This window comes from Eutrigla gurnardus (assembly GCF_963514095.1).
Source record: "Eutrigla gurnardus genome assembly, chromosome: 21".
Lineage (NCBI taxonomy): Eukaryota > Metazoa > Chordata > Actinopteri > Perciformes > Triglidae > Eutrigla > Eutrigla gurnardus.
In genome coordinates this window covers 8,863,494-8,885,580 of record NC_139932.1, presented here as the reverse complement: position 1 = coordinate 8,885,580, position 22,087 = coordinate 8,863,494, and the positions used below count along the sequence as shown (strand labels likewise).

Below are 22,087 nucleotides of genomic sequence, written 5' to 3'. Positions count from 1 at the left end.
AAGTGCAGCGACTTCAGAGCAGCCCATCGATCTTCTGTGGCAGCAGTCGATAGCACAGACAACCCTGTGAATCTAATACAAGAGGTGTTAATGAGCACGGGGCGTATATAGCCGCGTTTGTGTTGCAAATCATGCTGCCTTATCTCTTTAAACACACACACACACACACACACACACATGCTCACTCAGTCCTAGAGCAGAAGGGATCGGGGTGGGGGGGATGGAGATGAGGGGTATTTTTTATCCTCAGACCTTCTTGCATCTGCCAGTTTCTGCCCCAATAAACTCCAATTAATAGAATCTGCCATGGTCCACCTTGCTCAGTGCATACGGTATGAGCTCTTCGTATCTCCAACACACCACCACACATGTGTGTGTGTGTGTGTGTGTGTGTGTGTGTGTGTGTGTGTGTGTGTGTGTGTGTGTGTGTGTATGTGTGTGTGTGTGTGTGTGTGTGTGTGTGTGTGTGTGTGTGTGTGTGTGTGTGTGTGTGTGTGTGTGTGTGTGTGTGTGTGTGGTAATAGCCTATGATGACTGGACCCAGAAGTCTGGATTATGACACCTCCTCCCTCTGATTGTCGCTGCCAGCAGCTCTTCAAGCAGAGAGGAAGTGTGTGTCTAGCATGTTTCTTTAGAAATCAAGGGCATTCAAAATCATGATGGGGATGTTTTGAGAAACTTTTTAATGGCAAACTTAGTCTGAACTCTGTGTGGGAAGATAATTTTCCTTTTAAATTGTGGCTTTTCAGTCTATAAAATGTCAAAATACTGAAAAAGGCCCGTCATTATTTTCCAGGGCCCAGGGTGATGTCTTCAAATTGGTTGTTTTCTGCTGACCTACAGTCCAAAAAATTAACATATTGAGTTTATAACGATATAAAAGGAAAGCGACAAATCCCCAAATTTGAGAGCCTGGAACCAAATAGTTTTTACCTGATAATTGACTTGAAGAACAACTTAAGACCCCGAAACATCTTGTTTTTGCCGACTAGTGATGTCGAAGTGTACTCCCGGGTGTGCTGGTACACCGTGACATCACTGTTGAACTTAAATACTGCCTCCTAGCCCATTAAGTTCCCCTTTTAACAATAAATCAATAATTAAATTGGTTTCAATCAACTTTCAACACCATCATCATCATCTCACCCTCTAATCCGGCTGACTTCAGCTGGTTTCCCAAACACAGATGAGCATTACGCTATTTGAATAAGAAACCAAACTAATTCATTCGTTTGGAGGAATCCAGAATATTTCATCTCTTCAATACTGACTTGACCAAAGAGGACCAAACATGCCTGAAGTCTCTCTAACGAGAGAGAGAGAGATATGAAAGAGCGAGATGTAGCTATGCTCAGTAATTGACCTCCTCTTCCCTCTGCGATGAAGAGCCTTTTTTAAGAGTCCAGCCTGAACTCCAGCTCATTACTACCCACCTCCTGCAGAGTCAGAGTACTACCATGCTGAATGAAGCTCTCAGCCGGTTTTGAACATTTCTGAACAGCTTGCACGTTTGATTTCTCAGCCGACCCAGAATCATTTGAGGCGTCGGCCCCCGGTTCGCTCGTCTGTCTTCTCCCTACGAGTCCAAACGCAGCTTTTAGGTCTGAAACATCACTCATTTAAAGTGTTGAGATGAGCCGACACGACTCCCAGTCCAAGGCTTCTCGTAATAACTTTCATTATTCATGGCAGGGATTGTGTGCAAGCTGCCGTGGCTGCAGGGATGTCGAGATGAGGGGAATCTATTTATCAGGAGATGAAGAGGCTGACCCCCGTTGGCTTACCCTTGTCACAATACACTGTAGCTGCATGCCATTTGGCGGATTGTTTGTAGCAACAGAGCATTTCTATGCACGCCTGAAAACAAAACCCTTTTGCCAATGATAAAAGATTGCCCTTGGCCTACTTTAGACATTTTGATGCGGTTTTGGCGATGGAGACGATTTGTGTTTGAGCTTTTTTCAGCTTTGCAGATAACAGCAGGGGGAAAAATGACATGTCTGCTGAAGCTAAAAGATTAAATTCAGTGCATTTTGGAAAACAGGGGATGGGGGGGGGGGGAGTGTTTTTGCAGGAAGCATTTTTGAAGATAAAAGGATTATGATGAGAAGAATTACTTTTCTTTTGTACCTTTAATGCAAACATGTAAAGACTGAGGGCGGCATATTGAGCTTCAGGTGGGCATGAAGAGCTGTCGTACAGACCAGCACAGCACAGGAATGAGACTAACCTGGTGTCTCTTTGATCGCCTGCATTTCTCTTTGACTGCGGGAGACTTACAATTTGCCTTTCAGCACGCAATTCAACTCATTCTATTAATATTCCAGCTGCCTGCAGGAAGCAGGTTGTTTACAGGGGAGAGAACTGTGTGCAATGTACTTAACACATGGAAAAGAAATCTGTATTAATATATCTGGGAGGACATGGTGAAAGTTAAGTGTTTTGTAACAGAAATGAATGATTTATGGGTTTGTTGGGGTTTACAAAACATGATGGTAGCGAAGCAGCCCTGTCACCACATGTCAATCTTCACTGTCGTTAGAGAAAAAGCAAGGTTTTCTTGTGATTTTCACAGATTACATCTCCAGTTGCTTTATTTCGAGCTGTGTTGTTGTGTCCGATACAAAAGAAGATGATCAACTGGTCCTGTATCTGCATGTAATTGGCATTGTATTTATATTTCACTGTATTTATGTAGATATGGAACTGTTGTGCTAACAAACAAATGAAGCATTCAAGGAAACTGACCAATATGTCAACAAAAATGACCAGCTTCCAACCTTCTAAGTTTTGTTTTTGGTGATGAGGTGTTTGGCATAGTGAGCACATTTGGGCTCAGATCTGCTCTTGCCAAGATCCGTTCAAAAAGTAATTTTAAACTGATTAAATTAAAAAAAATAAGATGATGATGATGATGATTCATAAGGAGTACAAACTGTCAAAAACAGATGAAAAAGTAATGAATAATACAGCGATTATTAAAAAAAATCACATGACTGATGAGCACTTTCTCACCTGCACTGAACAGGGAATGTGTTGCGTGTGATGAAATATCATGAAGACATGCATCATCAACAACCCGCTGCTGCTTTAAACACTTTTTCTCCGTTCGCTCTGAGAACATTGATCTCCAAGCTCAGCAACGCTGCAAGAAAGTCGATAGACTCCGTGCCTCCTGGGAAATGTAGGCGAAGGATATGGATTAGAGTGCTTTTACATCAATACTGCTTATTATTACAGTAGCTTGTTGCTGCGTTTATTGGTACAACTGTGAGCGGGATGACTGGTTGTGTTTAACTCATGACTTACAGGAAAACACACATGACCCAGACACCCATTTGTTTGTCTCTGCTCATCCTCCGGCGGGAATGTACATAAAGGTCTCCATCTTTTCTCATCATGGAGACCACAGAGAAGGAGAGGGAGGGGAGAAGGAAAGGAAGGACATGAGTCCGTGACAATCCCCGAGATGATCTGTTTGCTTAATCTGCCGGCAGCTAAGCAAACTGCAAGACATGCTTGAGCTTCTGTACTGGTCAGGCGATCGAATGTACAAATGAGAGCAAATTTGACATATTTGTTCTTTGCTTGAGTATTTTCTTTTCATGCCACTTTCTATTTCTCAGAGGGAAATATTACTAACTTAACATAAAATATGATGCTTGGTTATAAATTAAACTACTCACCCTTATAGAAGTACAGCTGAAATGATGAATCAATTGTCAGAAACTATTTTGAAAATAATTTGTCATTTTAATGCAAAGATGAGAAACCGTTTATGGTTGTACCATTCAATTATTTTTATTTATTAAAATTGTTTGGACAAAACAGATCATTGTGAAAGTGTCGCTCTGGGTATTTGTCACTATTTTCAAAATATTAATTTTGAAAGCCAAACAGTCAACTAATTAATGGAGGAAACAATCAGCAGATCAATCCATAATGATATACGAGTAATAATAATCTGATCATTTAATATATGATAATATAACACACGTTAGATCCACTAGATCTGTGAAATGTGTGCCGGTTTCTTGGCTGCATGAGTTTATAATAACTGGCCCACTGGGGTCAGTGAAATGGCTTTTTATAGTTTTTAATATTTAACCTAAACTCACTCATTACAGTAATCCTCAAACGTTAACCCTCAACAAACGTTCCAATGTATCCTGTCTCCCAAAACACTCCTCACTCATTACTAAAACTTAAATTGGCCCTATGATAGACAGAAAGTGAAAACCTCTTTTCTGCAGCACTGTCGACCTCTCAGAGTGTGTGTGTGTGTGTGTGTGTGTGTGTGTGTGTGTGTGTGTGTGTGTGTGTGTGTGTGTGTGTGTGTGTGTGTGTGTGTGTGTGTGTGTGTGTGTGTGTGTGTGTGTGTGTGTGTGTGTGTGTGTGTGTGTGTGTGAGAGAGAGAACCGGCAGCAGAAATGTAGTTAGATGACTCTGCTCTCCAACGGCTCGGTCTGTCATCGTCAGCCTTGCAGCAGGCAGCTAATGAAGGCAGGCCGACTCACCACATGGTGCTGTGACATGTTGTAACATATTCTCTCTCTTCCTGCCTCCTTCCTCACCTCCCTGTCTCATTTCTTGCACTGCCGTCGCCTCCTTTCCTTCTCCTGCCTTCCCATTTCTCCTCGGAGTGCACTTTCTCATAACTCAACATTTAGATTCTATGCTAATATTCCCTCTGGGATTTGCATTCTTATATACTTCAAGCTGTAAGTGTAAACAAAATCCCAAAAACGCCACCCCTAAGATCACTGTTTTGAGTCCACTTCCCACATCTCACATAATTGAATACTAACCCGTCTCTCTCTCCTCCTGATCCAGGCACATGTCTGATTCTGGGCTGCATGATCTATCCGGACGGCTGGGACAGCGACGAGGTGAAGCGGATGTGCGGCGAGCAGACGGACAAGTACACGCTGGGGGCCTGCTCCGTGCGCTGGGCGTACATCTTGGCCATCATGGGCATCATGGACGCTCTCATCCTCTCGTTCCTGGCCTTCGTTCTGGGAAACCGTCAGGACAGTCTGATGTCTGAGGAGCTGCTGGGAGACAGTAAGAGGATGATACCTTTATGGCTCACAGTGGGAGGACACTTTCTTTTTGGTAATGAGAGGAGAGGAGAAACCTTTTGCTATTCAGATCTGAGGCTGTTGCCATGGTGAAGCTCCCAAAGACATTTCGCCAATACATTTGTATCCCCAAAGGGAGTCACATCCAATCGAAAGTCGAAACTAAATACATTGATTGATAGGTCTAATTGATTGTTAAATATTGGTAATTTTCTTTTGATTAGCTACTTCCTTTCCTGCGATTCTGCACCCATCAAGGGAAAACTGGATAAATCAAAATGGTCAGGATTTGATTCCCATACTGGAAATAAGGAAAATACATTTTTTGCTCAACAAATTCTATGCATTTTTCCTGGCATTTTATTGGATAATAATGGTTAATTTTACAAATTCAGGCCTCTAAAAATGGTTCAAATGCATCATTCTGAGAAGGGATGTAACTGTGACATATGCAGAAGATTTTTTGTCTTAAAGGACCATGAACCAAAGAACTGATCGATTTATCAGCTAATTGTTTCAGCTTTTGAAACTCAAGTCCAAAGTTAAAACGTACAAGTTCTCTCGCAATTTTCAAACTGGAAACACTGGAAGAGTAATAGCACATTTTTAACTTTTCAAAAACCTATTTAATGATCGTTCTTGGAGCACTTTAACAGAGCCCGTTTGGTTTAGAGCATCAAAATACAAACTGTAGTTTGAAATGACATTCAAGCTCATTTAAAAACAAAACAAAGCGATAAATAAAGTGCCACTAAACTAATTAAAACATTTATTTGGAAGCTGGCCTGAATGTCTGCTCCATGTCTGAATTATGTTCCACTTTTGGCTAAAGAAGCACATTAGAAGTCTTTAAAGTCATGATGCTCAAGTCAAAGCAAAGTCAAAGTGAGTCTTTTGTGTCCGCGTGCGTACATTTATGTGCTTAATTGGCCTTTCCATTAAAACTCAGTGCTCTAATGAGACAATATATCAAAGACACCATCTGACTCCACCGTACCACACATCCCACCAGGAGCTTGAAATTAAGAAAACACACCTTATTCCCTCTTTACATAATTTCCCACGCTCAAGTTATTAATTTCCCCACATTGGTTGGATGTTACAAACCACCTGCTTGCGTCTGTTCCCAATTAAAAATGTTCTGTCATGACGGGGCGTGACGACAAGCGCACTCGAGACCCAAGGAGAATGATTTAAACAGTGAGGGAGGCGGCAGGAAGGAGAGAAGAATACAGATGAAGGAGGACGAAGATGCAAAGCAATGAGAGGAGAGACACAGGGGGGGAAAGATGGGTGACTGAGAGAAAGAATGCACCAATAGCAAGGGTTAATTGAAGCCCGGGGATGCTGGACAGAGTCATGAATTACTAATGGATGTTTACACAGCTTGCTGCCAGCCGGTCTAAATGAATCACAGCCACCCTATCGGCTGGGACACAGTCGCCTGTTAGCTTGTATAAGCAAAAAAGACTGAGAGGAAGAAGCCATTATCAACCGAGGAGTCCAGAGGGGGGGAAGGACGAGACGAAGAGGGATAATGAGCCGAGGAAGAGGATGGGAGAGAAAGAGAGGCCCACGCTCATGAAATACGAGGGTGAACGTGGGGGATTCATCAAAAGGCAGATGAAGTTTAAATGGGATGTTTTCTTCTCCTGTCCGTCAGGAGGATGGATAGGGACTCCGGTCCAGAAACAGCACAGGGTCGTTTTAATTCATGCATCCTTGAGAGGGGAAGTTTTAGACAACACTGCCACCTGCTGGTTTGAACATGTCAGTTATTGTATCCTCTCCACACTGAACTGATTTCTCTTTCTTTTTTCCCCCCTCAGAGACCGGCAATAATGCCATATAATATCTGGAATCAGCAAAGCAGTCAAACACACTCACAGGTAAGGATCATGTTTTAGTGTAATATTGTTTATAGCAGCAGTGAGGAACCAATAACATTGAACATTCCTCTAAAGTGTTAACATGTATAACCAACCGTTTTCTCCTTTTATGTCCTTTAAAACACCTGTAAACTTCTCATGTATTTTTCACATTTGTACAATTTGTCATGACTAAATAAACAACCATCAAACTCTTGATTTGTTATTGATTAAGAGTTTAACGCGCAAAACCTCAACTGATTGAGAAAATAGGTCTGTAACTTTTAAAAGAAGAGAAATATAATTCTTCCTCGTACAAATGAAATGATAAAATCATCAAGTAATAAAGCCTCGCTTTCATACACACAGGGGTTTTGCTGTTAAAACATGGTCTGCTCGGACCAGTTGCTTATTATGGTGTCTTATGTTAGCAAACATGAGTAGATGTTGCTGTTTAATTACTGAGTCAATTTGAGCATTTTAGCTGTGAGGCTGAAAAATCAACAAATTCTGCAGTGTTTGACTATTCAATTACATTTTCAGCTAATCTGAATTTGCTACATGATGACCAAAGTGTTATGATATAATATACAGTAATATAAATATAATCCAGTAGGAGACATACTTATTAAGTTTTGCTTGAAAAGGTCAACCATGATAATTAGACCTAGATCATTCAAACCCAAGACGACATGTTTTCTGCAGATCAACAGTATGTTCTTCTTGCCTGCAGGTCTAGCTGCCTAGATGTGATGTTACTTCAGGATCCAGCTTCCCTTCCTGGTCCGACCTGTGGCTGGAACGCAGAGCAGATGTATGGGAAAGAACAGATCAAAGAGGCCTGGAAAAGGCCTCACAACCTTGGTGCAGACTAGGATGCTGCTCCCCCTCCCCCCTGTAAAATAGACTCCCCATTCATCTCAAACTGCTTATTTTTGGAGGATGGATTCTCAAAAAGACTCTCCTAAAAGTTTACCTGTGTTGGTCGCTGCATTATCTTACTGGAGTTGTTCAAACTGAAATATTTGTCCATGTGGGTGTGAGGAAAGCTGCCAGTGCACAGATTCAGCTCCAGGACACAATCCATGGAAGGATGGCTACTCAAATTGAATTAAATCAAAACACATTATTCAGACATTGACCGACGCAAATAAGGACTTGAGGTTAAAGCTGTCAGATCTTCTTTCCTATCAAGTTAACAAACTCCCTGCAAAGGAGTTTGACCTTTGGTTTTTAAGGAGGGCAAAGTGAGGACTGAAGAAAATAAACAGAAAGGACAGTAATGTTTTGTTGTAATTAAATGTTTGATGTGAAAATCGAAGGTAGTAAGTAGAACTTTTGCTGGTGACAACTAATGTGTGCTAAATAGGAGAAAATATCAATTGTATCAAGTCTAAAATCTGTGTATTGCTGTATGTAGATGAGGTCCCTGTATTTGTCTTGACTTTGAAATGTGCACTTTGAAATGTCAAGCTATTGGTCCATTATTAGTGTGTGCCATACAGTATCTTGTAATCTGACAGTATTGTGGCGTACTAACAGGGGAAAAGCTAAACTGAACATGAATTGAGGCTTGAAGCGTTTGTCTCTTTGTTTAATATCTTTTGTTTTTCATTCTTCAGTCTGCCAGCTAAATTGCTAAACACAAAGAAAGTTGGTCTAATGCTGAAGTCACACCGGACGCAGAAACGCGAGAGCAGTAAGGCCGTTCACACCAGAAGCACATTTATCAACGATGGTCGACAAGCGGTTCTGCAATTCTGGTTCGAATGCATCACAATTCTCATTTATCAGAATCACATAATTATCATGTAAAATATATAATTTAGGTAAGCAGAAAACAATCCACTCTCAGATGAAACTACTGCACCGCCACGCCGCGGCCCAAGTAGTTTACATGGGCTTTGAAAGGATTGCAGCAGCACTTCCGTGTCCAGTGTGATTTACATTGAAACAAAAGAGTTAAATCATTTAAAGCAAAAAGTTTGACATTTTAGGATAAGTGCTATTTTCTGATTTCTGGTGGAGATTTAGCATAAGAAGTCATATCCAGCCAGCAGCTGGTTAGCTTAGCTAAAGCTAGCGCAAAGAAACAAAGCAGAAAACTAAATAAGCCCCCAGGAAAAGGTGCCGGGGTTTGAAGCAAATTTTACACTTTCCAAATAGTGTAAAAAGATAGGCGGTGTTAGTCACCATTTGACAGAGACAGGCTAACCCTTGACCCCTTTCTCCATTTTTTGCTAATGTTAAGCTAACCAGCTAATAGTTGGACAAACCTGAATCTTCTGAGCTAGCTCTCCGCTAGAAAGCTAACGAGCATAATTCCAGAAATGTCTAAATCCTTGGACACATATTTTTAAACAAAGCTTTTTCGAGTGTCACACAGCAACACTATATTTGTGAATGTGCCTCCTTTGTTATTATTCCTGTTAAGTCAGGTGTCATTATGTTGGGCTAAAGGATTCCTGAGTGTCTTATAAAATACAGAAGACTCCTTTCATTTTGCTGCCCCATCATCAGTCATGTAGAGGCAGAATATCTTCCTCCCATTTTATGTCGAGCGATGACAAAATGTTGAACTCTTTTCTGTATGAGCCTGTTGAGATGAATAACTTCTAATATGGAATCAAACTTTGAGATGTAATAAAAATAAACAAATTTACTAAGAAATGTGTGCACTTGCTACAGTTGAAAGTGTTTACACTTTATTTTAAAATAACTTCATGAAGAGAAAACATTTTGTAACTCTAAAAGGGTGCACATGTCCACATCCTTCAGTCTACTGTTGGTATGGGGGCTGTTTTTCATGGTTTGGGCTAGGCTAAACTGACCGAAGCACTTAAAAACTATAATGCATGCGTTTCATGTCCCGTTCAGGTACAGCATAAAATGTTAAAGAAAAAAAGAAACATTTTTTATGACATTTCACTTTAATCACTTATGACATTTTGTATGATATACTCTCTTTCTCTCCCAAATAATTTGTGTTTATATATATATATATATATATACAGTATATATGTATATGTAGCTGGGATCGGCTCCAGCCCCCCTGCGACCCTGAATACAGGATAAGCGGTAGACAATGGATGGATGGATGGATATGTATATGTATGTGTGTATATGTATACATACATACACTATATTGCCAAAAGTATTCACTCACCCATCCAAATAATTAAAATCAGGTGTTTCAATCGCTTCCATGGCCACAGGTGTATAAAAGCAAGCACCTAGGCATGCAGACTGTTTCTACAAACATTTGTGAAAGAATGGGTCGCTCTCAGGAGCTCAAGTCCAGTCCAACAACAAGTCCAGTCTTGAAATTTCCCCACTCCTAAATATTCCACAGTCAACTGTCACGCAGTGGTATTATAACAAAGTGGACGCGATTGGGAACAACAACAACTCAGACAAGAAGTGGTAGGCCACCTAAAATGACAGAGCAGGGTCAGCAGATGCTGAGGCATATAGTGCACAGAGTTCACCAACTTTCGTCAGAGTCAATCGCTACAGACCTCTAAACTTCATGTGACCTTCAGATTAGATCTAGAACAGCAATTTTTAAGAGTTTTTAATCATTTTTTACACCAATTTATGAATGTTTTGTGAATTTTCGACACTGTACTATGACTTTTTTTCTCAAAAATTTGACTATGGCTTTTTATGACTGTTTTTGACTCGCCACACTCAGACTTGGCACAACAAGCGTTATGAGTCATTATCATGACTTTTTTATAATTTTTTATAATTTTTTTATGGGTTTATTTCGAATTACTTTTTTGTGAATTTTCGACATAGTATGACTTTTTAAGGAAAATATGACTAAGCCCTTTTATGACTTTTTTGCACTCACTACACTCAAACTTTGACTGACACACGATATACAAGCATATGTTATGACTTTTAAATCATTTTTACAACATTTTATGAATTTTGTTGATTTTTCACTTTTTTTTCGACATGTTATAGTATGACTTTTTTTTTCTCTAAAAATTTGACCATGGCTTTTTATGACTGTTTTGGACTCACTACACTCAAACTTTGATTGACACGCGATATACAAGCATATGTTATGACTTTTAAATCATTTTTACAACATTATATGAATTTTGTCGATTTTTCACTTTTTTTTCGACATGCTATAGTATGACTTTTTTTTGACAATATGACCAAGGCTTTTTTTTAAAAGGTGACTTCTTGCATAGACACGTTCTTTTTTAGCGGTGGACAGATAGGAAACATGGGAGGGGGGGGATCTGACATGCAGCAAAGGACCTCCAGCTGGGATTCGAACCTGAGTCTGCTGTGTGTATGCACACATGGGTAAATGGCATCCACTCTAACCACTCAACCACCTGCGTGCCATGACTTAGCCTTTTTATGACTGTTTTGGACTCACTACACTCAAACTTTGATTGACACGCGATATACAAGCATATGTTATGACTTTTAAATCATTTTTACAACATTATATGAATTTTGTCGATTTTTCACTTTTTTTTCGACATGCTATAGTATGACTTTTTTTGACAATATGACCAAGGCTTTTTTTTAAAAAGGTGACTTCTTGCATAGACACGTTCTTTTTTAGCGGTGGACAGATAGGAAACATGGGGGGGGGGGGGATCTGACATGCAGCAAAGGACCTCCAGCTGGGATTCGAACCTGAGTCTGCTGTGTGTATGCACACATGGGTAAATGGCATCCACTCTAACCACTCAACCACCTGCGTGCCATGACTTAGCCTTTTTATGACTGTTTTGGACTCACTACACTCAAACTTTGATTGACACGCGGTATACAAGCATATGTTATGACTTTTAAATCATTTTTACAACATTTTATGAATTTTGTCGATTTTTCACTTTTTTTTCGACATGCTATAGTATGACTTTTTTTGACAATATGACCAAGGCTGGGCTGCACGGTGGTGTAGTGGGTAGCACTGTCGCCTCACAGCGAGAGGATCCTGGGTTCGATTCCCAGGTCGGCCCGGGTTCCTTCTGTGTGGAGTTTGCATGTTCTCCCTGTGTGAGTGTGGGTTCTCTCCTGTTTCTCCGGCTTCCTCCCACATTCCAAAGACATGCAGGATGGGGATAGGTTAATTGGGGACTCTAAATTGCCCGTAGGTGTGAATGTGAGCGTGAATGGTTGTTTGTCTCTACATGTTGGCCCTGCGATAGACTGGCGACCTGTCCAGGGTGTACCCTGCCTTCGGCCAATGACAGCTGGGATCGGCTCCAGCCCCCCCTTGATCCTAAATACAGGGTAAGCGGTAGAAAATGGATGGATGACCAAGGCTTTTTAAAAAAAAATTTAAAAGGTGACTTCTTGCATAGACACGTTCTTTTTTAGCGGTGGACAGATAGGAAACATGGGAGGGAGGGGGATCTGACATGCAGCAAAGGACCTCCAGCCGGGATTCGAACCTGAGTCTGCTGTGTATATGCACACATGGGTAAATGGCATCCACTCTAACCACTCAACCACCTGCGTGCCATGACTTAGCCTTTTTATGACTGTTTTGGACTCACTACACTCAAACTTTGATTGACACGCGATATACAAGCATATGTTATGACTTTTAAATCATTTTTACAACATTATATGAATTTTGTCGATTTTTCACTTTTTTTTCGACATGCTATAGTATGACTTTTTTTGACAATATGACCAAGGCTTTTTTTTAAAAGGTGACTTCTTGCATAGACACGTTCTTTTTTAGCGGTGGACAGATAGGAAACATGGGGGGGGGGGGATCTGACATGCAGCAAAGGACCTCCAGCTGGGATTCGAACCTGAGTCTGCTGTGTGTATGCACACATGGGTAAATGGCATCCACTCTAACCACTCAACCACCTGCGTGCCATGACTTAGCCTTTTTATGACTGTTTTGGACTCACTACACTCAAACTTTGATTGACACGCGGTATACAAGCATATGTTATGACTTTTAAATCATTTTTACAACATTTTATGAATTTTGTCGATTTTTCACTTTTTTTTCGACATGCTATAGTATGACTTTTTTTGACAATATGACCAAGGCTGGGCTGCACGGTGGTGTAGTGGGTAGCACTGTCGCCTCACAGCGAGAGGATCCTGGGTTCGATTCCCAGGTCGGCCCGGGTTCCTTCTGTGTGGAGTTTGCATGTTCTCCCTGTGTGAGTGTGGGTTCTCTCCTGGTTCTCCGGCTTCCTCCCACATTCCAAAGACATGCAGGATGGGGATAGGTTAATTGGGGACTCTAAATTGCCCGTAGGTGTGAATGTGAGCGTGAATGGTTGTTTGTCTCTACATGTTGGCCCTGCGATAGACTGGCGACCTGTCCAGGGTGTACCCTGCCTTCGGCCAATGACAGCTGGGATCGGCTCCAGCCCCCCCGTGACCCTAAATACAGGATAAGCGGTAGAAAATGGATGGATGGATGGATGACCAAGGCTTTTTAAAAAAAAATTTAAAAGGTGACTTCTTGCATAGACACGTACTTTTTTAGCGGTGGACAGATAGGAAACATGGGAGAGAGGGGGATCTGACATGCAGCAAAGGACCTCCAGCCGGGATTCGAACCTGAGTCTGCTGTGTATATGCATACATGGGTAAATGGCATCCACTCTAACCACTCAACCACCTGCGTGCCATGACTTAGCCTTTTTATGACTGTTTTGGACTCACTACACTCAAACTTTGATTGACACGCGATATACAAGCATATGTTATGACTTTTAAATCATTTTTACAACATTTTATGAATTTTGTCGATTTTTCTTCGACATGCTATAGTATGACTTTTTTTTTACAATATGACCAAGAGTTTTTTTTTTTAAAGGTGACTTCTTGCATAGACACGTTCTTATTTAGCGGTGGACAGATAGGAAACATGGGAGAGAGGGGGATCTGACATGCAGCAAAGGACCTCCAGCTGGGATTCGAACCTGAGTCTGCTGTGTGTATGCACACATGGGTAAATGGCATCCACTCTAACCACTCAACCACCTGCGTGCCATGACTTAGCCTTTTTAGACTGTTTTGGACTCACTACACTCAAACTTTGATTGACACGCGATATACAAGCATATGTTACAACATTTAAATGATTTTCACAACATTTTATGAATTTCGTTGATTTTTCACTTTTTTTTCGACATGCTATAGTATGACTTTTTTAAGGAAAATATGACTAAGCCTTTTTATGACTGTTTTGGACCCACTACACTCAAACTTTGATTGACACGCGATATACAAGCATATGTTATGACTTTTAAATCATTTTTACAACATATTGTGAATTTTGTCGATTTTTCACTTTTTTTTCGACATGCTATAGTATGACTTTTTTTTTCTAAAAATTTGACCATGGCTTTTATGACTGTTTTGGACTCACTACACTACACTACAACTTTGATTGACACGCGATATACAAGCATATGTTATGACTTTTAAATCATTTTTACAACATTATATGAATTTTGTCGATTTTTCACTTTTTTTTTCGACATGCTATAGTATGACTTTTTTTGACAATATGACCAAGGCTTTTTTTTTTTTTTTTTTTAAAGGTGACTTCTTGCATAGACACGTTCTTTTTTAGCGGTGGACAGAGAGGAAACATGGGAGAGAGGGGGATCTGACATGCAGCAAAGGACCTCCAGCTGGGATTCGAACCTGAGTCTGCTGTGTATATGCACACATGGGTAAATGGCATCCACTCTAACCACTCAACCACCTGCGTGCCATGACTTAGCCTTTTTATGACTGTTTTGGACCCACTACACTCAGACTTTGATTGACACGCGATATACAAGCATATGTTATGACTTTTAAATCATTTTTACAACATTTTATGAATTTTGTTGATTTTTCACTTTTTTTTCGACATGTTATAGTATGACTTTTTTTTTCTCTAAAAATTTGACCATGGCTTTTTAGGAGTGTTTTGGACTCACTACACTCAGACTTTGATTGACATGCCATATACAAGCAAATGTTACAACGTTTAAATTATTTTCACAACATTTTATGAATTTCGTCGATTTTTCACTTTTTTTTCGACATGCTATAGTATGACTTTTTTTGACAATATGACCAAGGCTGGGCTGCACAGTGGTGTAGTGGGTAGCACTGTCGCCTCACAGCGAGAGGATCCTGGGTTCGATTCCCAGGTCGGCCCGGGTTCCTTCTGTGTGGAGTTTGCATGTTCTCCCCGTGTGAGCGTGGGTTCTCTCCGGGTTCTCTGGCTTCCTCCCACAGTCCAAAGACATGCAGGATGGGGATAGGTTAATTGGGGACTCTAAATTGCCCGTAGGTGTGAATGTGAGCGTGAATGGTTGTTTGTCTCTACATGTTGGCCCTGCGATAGACTGGCGACCTGTCCAGGGTGTACCCTGCCTTCGGCCAATGACAGCTGGGATCGGCTCCAGCCCCCCCTTGATCCTAAATACAGGATAAGCGGTAGAAAATGGATGGATGACCAAGGCTTTTTAAAAAAAATTTTAAAAGGTGACTTCTTGCATAGACACGTTCTTTTTTAGCGGTGGACAGATAGGAAACATGGGAGGGAGGGGGATCTGACATGCAGCAAAGGACCTCCAGCCGGGATTCGAACCTGAGTCTGCTGTGTATATGCACACATGGGTAAATGGCATCCACTCTAACCACTCAACCACCTGCGTGCCATGACTTAGCCTTTTTATGACTGTTTTGGACTCACTACACTCAAACTTTGATTGACACGCGATATACAAGCATATGTTATGACTTTTAAATCATTTTTACAACATTTTATGAATTTTGTCGATTTTTCACTTTTTTTTCGACATGCTATAGTATGACTTTTTTAAGGAAAATATGACTAAGCCTTTTTATGACTGTTTTGGACTCACTACACTCAAACTTTGATTGACACGCAATATACAAGCATATTGTAACAGCCAGAGTATAACAGTGCACTACCAGTTAACGCCACACGGTGGCGCCTCCTTTTGTTTGGTCACTTGATATCACCTTTCTCCCCTAGTCGACTTCCTTGACTTCAGTAATGTGGACGCTGGTGAAGGCTACAGGTCACAAACTACTTCTTCCTCCGTTTATTGTTTTACTGAGGGTAATAGTTTATGCCGTGAGACCTGGCTTGTATGGTCTGTATCTGTGAATAAATGTACAGTGCGGAAATCCCACCACTTCGTCTCCGGCCTCACAACTTTATTTCGTGCTGGAGCTGAGCTATTAGCATCCGTGGCTAAGCTTCTCGCCAACCCCACGTTACAATATGTTATGACGTTTAAATGTTTTTTTACAACATTTTATGAATTTGTCGATTTTTCACTTTTTTTTCGACATGTATGACTTTTTTTTTCTCTAAAAATTTGACCATGGCTTTTTATGACTGTTTTGGACTCACTACACTCAGACTTTGATGGACATGCCATATACAAGCAAATGTTACAACGTTTAAATTATTTTCACAACATTTTATGAATTTCGTTGATTTTTCACTTTTATTTCGACATGCTAAAGTATGACTTTTTTAAGGAAAATATTACTAAGCCTTTTTATGACTGTTTTGGACCCACTACACTCAGACTTTGATTGACACGCGATATACAAGCATATGTTATGACTTTTAAATCATTTTTACAACATTTTATGAATTTTGTTGATTTTTCACTTTTTTTTCGACATGCTATAGTATGACTTTTTTTTCTCTAAAAATTTGACCATGGCTTTTTATGACTGGTTTGGACTCACTACACTTAGACTTTGATTGACACACGATATACAAGCATATGTTATGACGTTTAAATGATTTTCACAACATTTTATGAATTTCGTCGATTTTTCACTTTTTTTTCGATATGCTATAGTATGACTTTTTTAAGGAAAATATGACTAAGCCTTTTTATGACTGTTTTGGACTCACTACACTCAGACTTTGATTGACACGCGATATACAAGCATATGTTATGACTTTTAAATCATTTTTACAACATTTTATGAATTTTGTCGATTTTTCACTTTTTTTTCGACATGCTATAGTATGACTTTTTTTTTACAATATGACGAAGAGTTTTTTTTTTTTTTTTTAAAAGGTGACTTCTTGCATAGACACGTTCTTATTTAGCGGTGGACAGATAGGAAACGTGGGAGAGAGGGGGATCTGACATGCAGCAAAGGACCTCCAGCCGGGATTCGAACCTGAGTCTGCTGTGTATATGTATACATGGGTAAATGGCATCCACTCTAACCACTCAACCACCTGCGTGCCATGACTTAGCCTTTTTATGACTGTTTTGGACCCACTACACTCAGACTCTGATTGACACGCGATATACAAGCATATGTTATGACTTTTAAATCATTTTTACAACATTTTATGAATTTTGTCGATTTTTCACTTTTCTTTCGACATGCTATAGTATGACTTTTTTTTTTTCTAAAAATTTGACCATGGCTTTTTATGACTGTTTTGGACTCACTACACTCAAACTTTGATTGACACGCGATATACAAGCATATTGTAACAGCCAGAGTATAACAGTGCACTACCAGTTAACGCCACACAGTGGCGCCTCCTTTTGTTTGGTCACTTGCTATCACCTTTCTCCCCTAGTCGACTTCCTTGACTTCAGTAATGTGGACGCTGGTGAAGGCTACAGGTCACAAACTACTTCTTCCTCCGTTTATTGTTTTACTGAGGGTAATAGTTTATGCCGTGAGACCTGGCTTGTATGGTCTGTATCTGTGAATAAATGTACAGTGCGGAAATCCCACCACTTCGTCTCCGGCCTCACAACTTTATTTCGTGCTGGAGCTGAGCTATTAGCATCCGTGGCTAAGCTTCTCGCCAACCCCACGTTTAGCACGTTACAATATGCTATGACGTTTTTCACAACATTTTATGAATTTTTTTCGACATGTATGACTTTTTTTTTTCTCTAAAAATTTGACCATGGCTTTTTATGACTGTTTTGGACTCACTACACTCAGACTTTGATGGACATGCCATATACAAGTAAATGTTACAACGTTTAAATTATTTTCACATTTTATGAATTTCGTTGATTTTTCACTTTTATTTCGACATGCTAAAGTATGACTTTTTTAAGGAAAATATGACTAAGCCTTTTTATGACTGTTTTGGACTCACTACACTCAGACTTTGATTGACACGCGATATACAAGCATATGTTATGACTTTTAAATCATTTTTACAACATTTTATGAATTTCGTTGATTTTTCACTTTTTTTTCGACATGCTATAGTATGACTTTTTTTGACAATATGACCAATTTTTAAAGGTGACTTCTTGCATAGACACGTTCTTATTTAGCGGTGGACAGATAGGAAACATGGGAGAGAGGGGGATCTGACATGCAGCAAAGGACCTCCAGCCGGGATTCGAACCTGAGTCTGCTGTGTATATGCATACATGGGTAAACGGCATCCACTCTAACCACTCAACCACCTGTGTGTGTAACAGAGTTTTGGTGTTGATTCCACTTCCACAGTGACAGCCAATCATATTTATCTTTATTCGTGTATCACGGACGCTCACTGGTTAGCAGGGCTCTCCTCAGCACATAAATATGGGCTGTGACGTAAACACTGTGCCAGTATGCGAGGATTGAGCCCATGGTAGGTTTGTTACACGAAGCACAGCCTTATAGCCTATTGAAACTGTGTAAACAATGTAATGTAATAATGCAGTTATCATGATATTATGTTCAGTTTTCAGTTTATGGCGACAGTTTTACATGTAACTAAATGTGTTAAAGAGGGTTTATTTTGTTTAATGTTTATAACTAGCGACCTTAGCTCGAAGGCTAAGCTAACTTGCTAATTTTCCTCCATAAAACTGTGCTGAACGAGTGCTGTGCTTGACCGTGAGCTGACCAGTCATTTCAGTATCATTGTCCAGGTACATGTGTTTTTGTTTTTTTATTTATTTTGAATTAATGATGTACACGAATAAGGCCAGTATGCGAGGATTGAGCCCATGCTGTGCCAAACGAGTGCTGTGCTTGACCGTGAGCTGACCAGTCATTTCCGTATCATTGTCCAGGCAATAAAAGTCCGGTCCTGAAGCTAAGAGAGTGTCGGTCCTTCTTGCAACTAAACAACACAACGCAGACAACTGTTACACGTGCCATGACTTAGCCTTTTTATGACTGTTTTGGACACACTACACTGAGATTATGCTTGGCAAACGATAAGAGCGAAACTCTTAAAAATCGCTCCTATCGTTTGTCAAGCAAAGTCTGAGCGTAATGAGTCCAAGTCATAAAAAGCCTTAGTCAAATTTTTGAGAAAAAAAGTCATTGTATAGAATATAAAAAAAAAAAAATACAGTTGACAAAATTCGTAAATGGGTGTTAAAATGTTATTAAAATGTCATAAAAAAAATCACTTGTATGTTGTCAAGCATAGTCTCAGTGTAGTGAGTCCAAAACAGTCATAAAAAACCATAGTAAAAATTTTGTGAGAAAAAAGTCATAGTATAGTAGTTCGAAAATTCATGAAAAAAATATAGTTGAGAAAATATGTTGGGGGTCAAAAACCGTCTTTAAATATTTTCTTCTCTTCTCTCCTAGAGGCAGATAGCCAAACAGATATTAGTCAAAGACGCTGGTAGCACACATGTTCCCAGAGAGACATGACACAACAAGTTGTATAAAACTGTCATTACAGTGATTTATTATAATGAACCATGAAAATAGCCAACCAGTGCAGTGTCTGTGAGTCTCTCCCCTCCACACAAACATACACTCACACACACAAATAATAAAAAAAAGACGAAGTTGAAGAGTCCAGAGAAGGAAAAAAAATAAAACAAAATAATGCTACAGTCACAGAAACATTCAGCTTTGCCAAGAAGAGCGTTCATATTTACAACCATATTTCAAAAATGGGATGGGCGCAAATTGTACAAGCATAGAAAAGAAAAGAAGCAAATATTTACAACCTGTTCCTGGTGAAAGCTGGAGTAACCACCTATACATTAAATTACACTTTCTACAAATAACCATTGATATTCAAAAATAAACCGCTAACATCCTACCTGTGGGTGAGACCCCACACTGCCTACCTCAGAAGACTACAAGCACTCGTTACAAGAATTCACACACACACTTTCCGCCTTTAAGCAACCATACTCTTTCACACACAGGCGTACAAACACACACACACACACACACACACACACACACACACACACACACACACTCGAGTGCAGCCTCCCAGGGTGGTGAGGCAGGCTCCCAAAACTGGGTCTTTTCTGAATCTGCAGCAGTGAACAGCGGATTTGTTGTGAGACAGAAGAATAAAAAAAATAATTGTGTTTTTTTTCTCTATACAAAAAGCTTTCTCTTTGCTATAATGAGCCACTAGATTAAAACAAATAAATGGTGTAGAGAGCGGACAACAGACGAGAGAGAAGAGGAAGTAAAAGGAATAACTGACAAAGGAGGAAGGAGGAGGAGGAAGGGTGGCGGCATAGGCTGGAATGTCCATTGATAACAAAGTGCGGGGCCTTACAACGGGAGTCCAAACAAGACACAGAACAGAGAGCGTTCCTCTCCATCACAGGAAGGATATATAAAAACAAACAGAGGCCAGAGAGTGAGGGCTAAGAGCACCGGGGGATCGTCCATCTTCATTTTATACAGTTTGTATTGAAGATTATTTCACTGTCCTTTGTCTAAAATTTTCTGTCCTTGTTTTTTTTTTAAATTTTTTAAAAAGTATCCTTTTATCCCACAATCAGCTGTTTTTCCACTGGCCATGTGTTCAGGTACATAGAAAACATATTTACAGCTTATGATACACGCCCCTCTCAGATCAGAGTTCTCAGGGGCTGTCGGAGTCCGACAGCAGAGAGGGCTGTCAGTGCCACCCTGTGCTCAGGTACCCCGAGCTGTGGAAGGGGGTCGAGGACGCAGGAGCTCCACGAGTCCCAGAAGGCATCTGGGAGGCAGTGGCCTGGGCTTGGCCTTGTTGAGTCTGTTGGGGTGGAGGAGGGGGGGGTGGAGGCAGTCCGGTCTGCTGATGGGGTGGGGGGTACGTCGATTGGGGCACTGAAGAGTTGGCAGCGGAGCCTGGGTGCAGCAATGCTGGCTGAAAAGCCCCTAAGTTCTGAAAGTGGTGGGCTTGCATTGGGGGGTTGGTTGAGGGGGCGGGTGGAGGTGGAGGAGGAGGGGGAGGAGGGGTGAGGGACAGCAGGTTGCTGCCAGCAGGTGGCTGCTGCTGCTGCGAGGTCTGGCCCTGTGGGGGAGGAGGCGGAGGAGGAGCGGTGGTTAAAATGAGCTGGTGCTGCTGGATGGGAGGAGGCTGCAGGTTGACGTGAAGCAGGGTGGGCCCGGGCATCGGGTGTGGGGGCGGAGGAGGAGGGGGCGGTGGAGCCGCTGAGCTCTGATAATGCACGCTGTGGGGAATAGTCTGCATCAGGGACTGAGAACCAGGAGCGTAAGGGGTTGTGACAGCAGGTTTAAACCCAGGGAACGGTCCAGCAGGTGAAGGACTCTGGCTGGGAAAATATGCTGTTGAGACCGGCGGTGCTGGTGGAGGAGGGGGAGGTGGTGGTGGAGCACTCTGTGAATTATACTGGGAGAAAGGAGCTGGGCCAGTCTGAGTCTGAGCCTGGGTCTGAGGTTGGCTTGGAGGCTGCGCAGAGAACAGCGCCCTCTGGCTGCGGTAGGGAGAGCCCTGAGGCTGAGGCTTGGGCGAGTGGAGGAGGGAGGGTCCAGGGTAGTGGACGGGAGAGGAGGGTAACGGGGTGGGATTCAGCTTTGTGGGAGTCAGAGGAGCCGGTTTGGGTCCGGCAGGCTTGCTCGGCGGCTGGCTGGTCGGATTTGGCGTCCGAGGCTGACTGTCACCATCTTCCTCCTTCGCAGGCCGACTGGGAGGCTGGACAATAGGACCAGGAGAGCAGGGCTGTGAGGGAAGAGAGAGGACATCATAAGTCATACAGTTATTGAAAGGTAGCAGAGATTGTTCAGGTCTCCTTCGTTGACTTACTGTGTGGGTTGGGGTCTTTTGAAGACTTGGAGAAGGGCAATCTCTCAGTGCAGGTGTATCTCCACCTTCTGTCTCACCATCTAAAAAAAAGGGGGACAATAGTATTACAAAAAAGTTAATGT

The 22,087-nt window shown here is 41.2% G+C and overlaps 2 protein-coding genes across 10 annotated transcripts in view; one reads left to right on the top strand and one right to left on the bottom strand.

The window, feature by feature from the left end:
• The window catches only part of lhfpl3 (LHFPL tetraspan subfamily member 3), a 244,381-nt gene that overhangs the window by 17,121 nt on the left and 205,173 nt on the right, over positions 1 to 22,087 (top strand). The window contains exons 2-4 of one of the 2 annotated variants that reach the window (XM_084039027.1): positions 4,834 to 5,064; positions 6,911 to 6,970; positions 7,683 to 9,581. In XM_084039027.1, coding sequence (XP_083895153.1) covers positions 4,834 to 5,064; positions 6,911 to 6,933 — 254 coding nt within the window. In that variant the 3' untranslated portion in view covers positions 6,934 to 6,970; positions 7,683 to 9,581. Of the gene's footprint in view, positions 1 to 4,833; positions 5,065 to 6,910; positions 6,971 to 7,682; positions 9,582 to 22,087 lie in introns of those variants that run through there. The other variant, XM_084039028.1, reaches the window with a different exon arrangement.
• kmt2e (lysine (K)-specific methyltransferase 2E) overlaps positions 19,619 to 22,087 on the bottom strand; it is a 28,412-nt gene continuing 25,943 nt past the window's right edge. For all 8 annotated transcript variants that reach the window (XM_084038401.1, XM_084038404.1, XM_084038406.1 and 5 more), the window contains 2 exons: positions 21,966 to 22,045; positions 19,619 to 21,881 (listed from right to left, as the gene is read on the bottom strand). In XM_084038401.1, the coding sequence (XP_083894527.1) occupies positions 20,835 to 21,881; positions 21,966 to 22,045 (1,127 nt within the window). In that variant the 3' untranslated portion in view covers positions 19,619 to 20,834. The remainder of the gene's footprint in view (positions 21,882 to 21,965; positions 22,046 to 22,087) is intronic.